The sequence below is a fragment of the Octopus bimaculoides genome, chromosome 7, assembly GCF_001194135.2.
Source record: "Octopus bimaculoides isolate UCB-OBI-ISO-001 chromosome 7, ASM119413v2, whole genome shotgun sequence".
In the NCBI taxonomy this organism is placed as follows: Eukaryota; Metazoa; Mollusca; class Cephalopoda; order Octopoda; family Octopodidae; genus Octopus; species Octopus bimaculoides.
Genome location: NC_068987.1, coordinates 38,655,473 through 38,664,688, shown reverse-complemented (window position 1 = coordinate 38,664,688; position 9,216 = coordinate 38,655,473). Strand labels below are relative to the sequence as shown.

The 9,216-nt window shown below is 38.0% G+C and overlaps 1 protein-coding gene across 1 annotated transcript in view; it reads left to right on the top strand.

Moving 5' to 3' along the window:
* Positions 1-8,878: 8,878 nt before the first annotated feature.
* The window catches only part of LOC106876155 (PHD finger protein 24), a 60,550-nt gene continuing 60,212 nt past the window's right edge, over positions 8,879-9,216 (top strand). Inside the window, exon 1 of the mRNA XM_014924581.2 lies at positions 8,879-8,997. Coding sequence (XP_014780067.1) covers positions 8,894-8,997 — 104 coding nt within the window. The 5' untranslated portion in view covers positions 8,879-8,893. The remainder of the gene's footprint in view (positions 8,998-9,216) is intronic.

The window sequence follows — 9,216 nt, the reverse complement described above, 5'->3', positions numbered from 1 at the left end:
TTGTGCACTCCGCTGTCGTTATTTGATTACCATTATTCTGTGTGTCTGAATAGTAAAGATCAGTTGTGTTTTGCAGGATTGTTTTATTTTTACCCTTAACTTTGAAATGGAGAAAGACATAGTGGTAGGTATAGAAATAAGCCATTTGGGGTTATAAACGAAGCAGTAAAACGTGAAATTCTTCGAAAGTCTTATGTGAAATCTGTAATGAGCCAGAGAGACGCTGATGACCTGGAGTCGCCTCTGATGTATATATACACACTAACTGAAATACCAGGCGTTGCCCCAGTTAATGACTCCGAGAATTAACAATAACATCGCAACGAAAAGAACACTCTGAAATTTCGAACTAAAAGCACTTTTTGTAGACCTTTTTTTTTTCTTCTTTTAAGAATACATCTATGTTTGATATCCAAATTCCAAACATATGCAAGTTCAAGTCTGTAAAAATTTGTACACAAATTCAAATCTTTTGAATCCCTTTTCAGTTTCTGCTTAAACATACGCCTTACTCCAACACAAGATTGCAATCCCAAGTGCTAACACGAAACCCTAACGTTAAATGCTAACCCTCTGAGGGGTGAGAAAGAGCGCGATATGAAAGACGTGTGCGCAGAGAGAGAGAGAGAGAGAGACAGACAGACAGACAGACAGACAGACAGACAGACAGACAGAAAGAGACTGAAAGAGAGACTAAGAGAGAGTGAGGGGAGGGATGAGAAAAAGAATGAGTTTGGTTTAATCACAGAGATAGTTGTAGGATTAAGTTACTTACATTTGTGGGCATTATGTCATAAATGTATGTGTATACATGTTAAAAGAGTAAACCTTTGATCTCAGTCATTCATTTTCTTAAAGGTGACAGCATGTGACATACATATATACATACACACACACACACACACAAACACTATTTTCATTAGTTATTGTCTGTCTGCTATGACTTGGCTTTGTAAACTGACTGAAAGTACAAGCATGTGTGACCTTGAATGACAGCTGTATTAACCTCATCATCCCACTGCCAATCCATATGTGTCATTTACACAACTCTGTTCTCCCCTTCCCTGATATCAGTCACTCTCCCTATGTTACCTCATTTCCCTCACAAACACTCTTGCATCCTTCTCACTTTATCCAAAAATAGCCCACCTTACCATTACAATTTTATAAGTAATATATAAGATATAATACAATAAGAAATAGAAACAGAAAGTCCTTGGTACAGTATTATATATTTGTAAAAATGAATAGAAATGGCTTTTCTAATAATTTTTCCACTTTAATAGTTAGATAGATATTTATTATTGGAAAAATTATCATTATTCATTTTTCAAATATATATATCAGGATAAAATGAACATTAACTCAGTATGACTCACAAGAATGTTTGCCATGTTTTGCCTTCTTGAGTCTTGTCAATGACATGTACCAAGTTATCATATGCTAAGAAGAAATCCCTTTCATTGAAATTGCAGAAACTTTGCTAAGTCAAAAGTAACTAAATATATGCAATTGAAACAGCATTAAATTAAAATAGTCATCTGTGTGCCATACCTAACATATATGCACCACTGAATGTTGAAAATCTGAATTGTCTCAGAGAAAATCTCTTCATAGACATGTTATGTTAAAAAAAAAAAACACTAGGTGAGGTAAATATCATCCCATAAGTGATGTTCTTATGAGTCACAACAAAAACAATGTTGACCACACTCCAATATAACATGTTTATTACAGATTTTCTGTCAAACAAAAACTGCTGTACCATACCTTTCAATATTGTATCTGTTAATTATGGGACATGGAAGTGAATTTTATATAGAGGGTAGAAATGATGAGCATAATGAGCTTCACGTAAATGTTTTAATAGATCCAGAGAAACAAACGCAAAAAAAAAAAAAAGGAAAAAAATCAAGGTTGGTATTGAAATGTCCTTAAAATACACGAAGACGACAATATGTAAATGTTTCAGCCTTTACCAACAATTTCTACTGGAATGTTCAAATTTATTTTTAGCTATCATGTTTTTTTTCTGAGGACAGTTTGGCTGGTTTTACAGACATTTTCTGATAATTCAAACAAATTCTTAGTGTCTGAGATATGAATAAATTTAAACATTCCATTCATTCCTAGATCTGACCAAGCTAGTTCGTAGATGTCACTTTGATGTAACTTGAACAAGTCAAAATACTTTTAAGATAAAAGATAAAAAAAATATATACTTGGGTACTGTCTCTCTCTCTCTCTAGCTACCTATCACTCCCAAAACATTTGAATAAATAAATGTGTGTATATGTATATTTTCAACTTTATTCCATATTACTATATTACACAGCCAATTGTAAACTGTATTCCACAATAATACATGTGCATACATATCCATTTATCCAATATCCAAAAATAAACAACAATAAAAAGAGGAACAAGGAAAGAAAAAGAAAGAAAAAAGGAAGAGAAAAATGAAAAACAAAAATAAAGGAAGAAAAAAGGTAAAAAACCAATGCAACACCAAGTGCCTTAATTGGTTGCATACCACAAGGTTTAACGGAACTTATTGAAGCAAGCCAATATGCTCATGGCATTACCATGAGTGATGGTGAGGTTAAGGCATTGGAACAGCCAAGCACCCTCATGGGTGTCACCTGACACCTCGATGAGGCAAGCTGCCTATGATGACAAGAACTTTGCTGTTAGCAGCTCAACCCCTCCAATCATCTCAAACACCAGAGGCTGGAAGGAGTGGTTCACTGCCACGTCCTGATACTTAAGAATTTTGTTCCATTTGACTACAGAAGCAGTGACCCTCCCATTTATCACAGCATCCAGGATGTGAGAAGGAGCAAAGGAGTACCAGATGAGGCATCTACCTCTTGCCCAGGGACAAAGGGTAAGACCATCTGGTCTCTTCCCATTACTGCTGAATAATCCCGCTGGCTCCAGAACTGAGGGGATATTAATCCGAGCCAGGGCCCACTTAATGATTAGACTTAGCTTGGTATGATGAGCAAAACAACCAGCATTTAAGCAGAAAAATAGACCGTGAAGACCTGTGGGATCAAGGGGCCTACCACAGCAACATCTGTCCCCCCATAGTTGTCGGCTCCCACTCTGAGAACGATGGAGATGCGGGCCTCATCTAGACTGAGTAGACCACCAATGTTGACCACAGGCAGGGTGTCAATCCAGTCGCCTGAGAATTTTGCACTAGCAGAAAGTAGGCGACATCTTGAAAATTGATCAGATTAATCAAGGAGAGAGTTGAAAGTGGCACCTGAGTGCAGATTGTCCCATACTCTCTGCTTCAGTCTATCCTCAACTGTAACAAGAACTGACAAACCCAGTTCCCTCCATTGTAACAGAGCTTTATCCATCTCCCTGTTGGAACTAGTCCGTGTTGGAGAGAAGAGGATGTTGACCACCAAAGGGGAGCAAGCATGAATGGAGAAAATAAAACAGGGAAGAGATAGGGCCGGGCACATACACAGACTGTTTGGGCAAAACAGACTGGTCTTGGGACTCTGGAGAGAGTCTGACTATGACAAAGCATTCGAGCTTCCTGAGGATTAGGTTGTCAAAGCATTGGAAAGATGATGAGAATCTATAAGAGAGAGAAGGATTAATCTGGAACAATACAATGAATCCCAACATCTAAAAGGTGATGATAACATTCATAAAAACCATTCTTTATCAATTTGGATGTCATTCTATAATATGTGACCATTACAATGGCCCCATAATTTCAAAAGACATACCCATGTCATATTTTTGGATACTAAGATCAGGTCTCAAATTACTGGACCAGGTCATGAAAGTTACAAAGAAAGTTGTAACCTAATTAATTAGAGACAGAGTTAGAGTAGACGAGATGCAGTTTGGTTTTGTGCTGTATAAAAATATTATCTTGTTAATCAAAAAACAGCAACAAAAGTATTTAGTTAAGAGAAAACTTGGCATTTGTTGACCCACGAAATCTTTTGACAGAGTCACTTGCTCTACGATATGATGGTTTCTGAGGAAGCTGAGGATAGATGAGTGGTCAGTGAAAGCTGTAGAAACCATGTGCAGGGTTGCTGCCAGTAAGGTGAGTGGTAACCATGAGTACAATGACAGATTTAATGTGCGGGAAGGCATTCACTAGGATTTGGTTCTCAGTCCCCTCCTATTCATCATTGCACTCCAGGCTATAACAGAGGAATTTAAGACCAACTGCCCCTGGGAACTATGATTTCACTCTCATAGTAGAATCAGTAAAAGAATTGGAAAAGAAATTGCAGGCATGAAATCAAAGCCTGGAATCAAATTATCTTAGAGTTAACTTAGCAAAGACCAAGGTTTTTGTAAGCAAGAAAACAGACAGGACCCTAGCCCCCTCAAATAAATGCTCTTACTCAATATGCTGGAAAGGTGCAAACAGTAATTCCATATAGGGCAATCAGTGCAAACTATGGACACACAAGAAGTACAGTGGAATCACAGGAAGCTTAACGGAGAAAGTAGTTTTTGTTTGTGGAAGATGTGCACATGCCATAAAGTCCAAGGTTACATGAGAAATTGATGTTCTGAAATACTCTAGAGGTTCCCTAGAGGTAATAGATAGTTTCTGTTACCTAGGTGACCAAATTAGCAGTTGAGGAAGTTGTTCTGAAAATATAGTTGCTAGAATAAGAATAGGAAGATGAAAGTTCAGAGAGCTATTATTCCTGTTAGCAACAAAAGGTCTCTTGTTCTTAGTAATTGGCAGATTGTATAATACTTATGTACATACAACGATGCTGCATGGTAATGAGACATGGGCCCTGAATGTAGAGATATGCAAAGAGATGAAGCTAGTATGCTCTGCTGGATGTGCAATATTAGCGTACATGTATGACATAGTGCAAATGTATTGAGAGGAAAGTTAGGCATAAGAGGAATCAGATAAAGTGTGCAAGACTATGCTGGTTTGGTCAAGTGATGCGTATCGATGAGGACAGTTTGATAAAGAACTTAAGGTGTATGGAACTCATGGAAGAGAGAGACCCTGGAAGACATGGGACAAATATTTAAAGGTTGATCTGAAGATGTTGATCCCTATGGAGGAGATGAGAAAGGACTGAGATGATTGGTGATTTGCTGTGCTCAAGAAGATCCACCCAATACAGCAAAAATATCCTAAAACCACTCTGTTATGCTTTTATGTGTGAGGCTCTGTCCCTGCTTCCTCTCTCACCAACTTTCTACAACTCTTATGCCTTGCACATACTTTCTGCTCTATTCTCCTTCTTGAGTCACTCCTAATCTCCAACCTTACCCCTTCTCTGTTCTATATTTCCCACCATCTGCACCCCCACTCTTGGTCATTACTCACTACATTAACCTCTACTTCCATCTGTTTACTCCCCTCTCAAACTCTTATAAAACATCCACTCTTATCCCCTCCCATGATCCACCATCCTTGTCCTCTCTTATGCTCACTTTCATGTTCCATGAAAGTTTGTTCTTACACCCCACTCATGACCTTCCTATTATCTCTTTGAGCCATACATCTCCTCTATAGCAAGACACCTGTGCTTGCCCCTCTATCATACTTTAGCCTTTCAACATCTGGTATACAGCCACCCATCTCCACATTCTCCTTTCAAATACTTTCTCGTAATAATGGTAGTTTTTTCCTTTTTCTCTGTTCTTTTCTGTCTTGCAGGTTACATAGCAACTTCATTAGAGCCAGAGGCATGAAAAAAAGCTTCTGGTACATTCTATAAAGTGTTTGGTATGAGAAAGGGCATCCAGCTGTATAAATCATGCCAAAGATGACACTGGAGCTTAATGCAGCCCTGCATTAAGCAGTTCCTGGTTAAACCATCCTACCCATGCCAGCATGGAAAGCGGACGTTAAATGATGATGATAACATCATCATTCGTAGCTGAAGTTTGCTCAACATATCAAAAACTGAGATTAATAAATATTTAATTGATTATCAAACACATTATAGAGGTGCGAGGGGTGCTTGAAGACACCTAATTATGAGCAAGTTATACTCTCTTCAAACCTATAAAAAGGGTTTTATTTCTTTCTGGTCCCCCATAGCAAGAAATGAAAAATATTCATTGTAGCTTTATTTTGTTGGTAGAGATTTAAATCACCATTTAACATCCACTCTCCATGCTGGCATTGTTGCTTTACATTGTTACACAGAGATTTAAAAATTTCCAGCTTCCTAAGTGTAGCAAGATCTTTTGTATGCAAAGTTGGGATGGAATGGAAAGCCTATGGCATGACTGTTTCAACTGTTTCGAAGACAAAAAAGAAAAAAAATCTAAACATTCTCACATTATATAGATGCCACAGTATCTCAGGTGTTAGACTGCATTATCAGATCTATGATGCACAAGGACATTTGATACAAGTCATAAATACTGAGGAGAGGCCAATTCATGTCTGCAAAAACATGTTAACTTTTTGATCCATGCCAAGCAATTACTTAACAAAGTTCAAACTTTCATGAACATTGCTTGTTTTGGCCAATCATCACCACCAGTTATTTTAAGCATCTTAGCAGTAACTCCTGATGGCCCAGGAATTTTCCTTCTCTTCACTTTCTTAATTTATCTGTCATACTACTATAATTCAAGGTAGCTGGTCCCCCAGTCAGGTTCACACTTTGAAAGATCTCGCTCACCCATACATTCTTCACATTTGGTAGCCTTTCAAAGTAGCACTTTTATTCCTCTTTCTTTTCAGAATCGCTAAGTACAAGTATACCATTATCCATCTGTACACATTTCTCTCACACATTTCAAATCTCTCTAACATACTGACTTTCAGCTTGGAACATTTCATGCCTCTGGTTTTCATGTTGTAGAACATTGGCAAGCCTCTTCTTTTCTTCTTCTTCTCTTGCTAAATATACCTGCTACCTAGCTTCTCTTCTATCTACTTGGTATAATTCTCAGCTACCGCCATTCTTCCAATCCTTCTAAACCTGTCTCTGCTTGTATGACTCTGTCTCCTTTACTGTTTTATATCTAGGTCTCACCCTTGGTCTGACTGGAACTTTGTACCAGCTACGACCCTCTGCAGGTTCTTCTGTAAGAACTTCTAGTTTTTCTCTATGTTATATTCCTCATTCCACTCCTCTTTTTCATGAAAGGTCTCAAGTAGGTTGTCTCTAAACCTCTATCTGTTTGATAGATTGTTAAGCTTCCATATCTTCCTTTTCCAAACTAGTTTACCTCTCTTGAGTCCTTCTAACCTTAAGTCTGAAGTCACTAACAACTAAGCTATGTTGGGGGATACATTTTTCACCAAGGAAGGACTTTGCATTTATGAGTGTCATAGTTTTCAAATTCACTAATGAAGTATTTGCTAGACCATGGGCTATATTCAGTGACAACAGCACAAGTGTCATGTGTTGGAAATTAAATCTTAATGGCAGATGTTGTTCTGTGTGTGCATATGGGTTGGGTAAACTGGTTACTACAACAAATGGAGAAGTAGTAGGGGTGGGGCACCATATGTTAAGATTTACTGCATTACTTTACAAGAACTATATCAGCAAAGCAAATGACCTTCTCTAAATGCATTAAAAACACTATAACATATTCAGAACACTATTTCAGAAAATTATCTCCGTTCCCAAGACAAATTTAGGTGGAGCAGAATGAGTAAAACAAAATAAGGTAAATTTGCCTCTTCAATACCCCAGAATTACATTAGAAAAAGATCTCATATGCATCAATATCCATCCCTAGACATCAGAAATACAGCAAAAAATTTTAAATATCTAGGTTAAATGAGAGGATCATGAGAAAATGTCACATTATATGAAATTAATGAAACTTGACAGAATCTGAAAACTCAACATAAAATATCCTCTGTAACTTCTCCACGATCTGCTGGAGTTGCTCTCTTCCTGATAAATTCACACAGCATGCAGTAAAAGGAAGAAATTAATGAAATTAGTTATTACTCATTTTGCCCCACTTAAGACTTTGATTTTTGAAAATTGAAAATTATCAAATTAGACATTAGGGAGAAAAATTTGGCTCGGAATCCAACAGAAAAAAGAATATTGATTGTTAAGCACCAAAACCTATCCAGATGTTTTATTAGCAACCTCAGTTACGATCGGGTCAAAGTAGAGGAAAAATTTCTTGAGAAACAAAGTACCTATCACCTGACTATGTACCAAATTTTATCAACTTCAACAACAACAACTACTATGTCTACCTAATCTTACTCCTAAAGATGATGCAACAGCACAAAATGATGACGCAATCATCGCAATGTAATGGTTTCAAACAGAGAGCGAGAAAATAAATCAGAAATAATTTATTTTTGCCCTGCCCTTTACTCAATACATACGACAAACTTCTGCAGCTTCCAAATTTTCCTATGCAGTTTTTCGTTAACCCTAGGCTATCTTAAAAGACACCGTCGCAGCGTTCAGTGTGCATAGTCTGAACCGTAATAACAGATGTATGTGTGCGCGTGTTTGCATACATGAAGGTGTTGATCCCAAGCGAGTTACTTTACAAGAGGAGGTAATAAATAGCAAGAGCTGCTTCCCTTGGAAAGGGAAATAACTCTGGCTTAGCAAGAGAGAGAAAGAGAGACAAGGAGTAAGGTGAAAGACGAGCAACAAATGAAGTTGAAATAGTTGTATGTATGACAGAAGGATTGAGAGTAAAAGGCAGAGGGAGGAGGAAAGTACATGTGTAAGGACCCTGTTCAGTCTGTTGATGCATATATGCCATACCTACATAAGTGTGCCTCACCGACTTTGCATTCTCATAACTTGCAGAAAATAAATATTCTTTAATGAAATTGTGGTGTTATGGGCTGTGATGAGCTGTGTTGTTGGTGGAGAGAAATGAAGCAAACGGAAGTAAAGCCAGACCGGAAGTCGGCTACATGCGGTCAACAGCGAGCACGTGGGGTCAGTTCGAAGACAGACGGCTTACGGAAAAGACGTGTTTTTATCTGGAGCGCTCGTTTACTCCGCCACGGTCGACAAGGTAAGGTCCCAGTGTTTCATTCTGCCTTTTGCTTCTTGTTGGGCACTATCATGCTATTAGCTGTCAGAAGTGAAAGTGCTCACTACTAGTGAAGTATCTGTCTGTCTGTCTGCCTGCCTGTTGCTGGCCTGTCGATTCTTTGGCTACTGACAGCTAATACCATGACTGGAAGGAGCGAGCTATATGTCTGTCTGTCTGTCTCTCTCTCTATCTATCTAT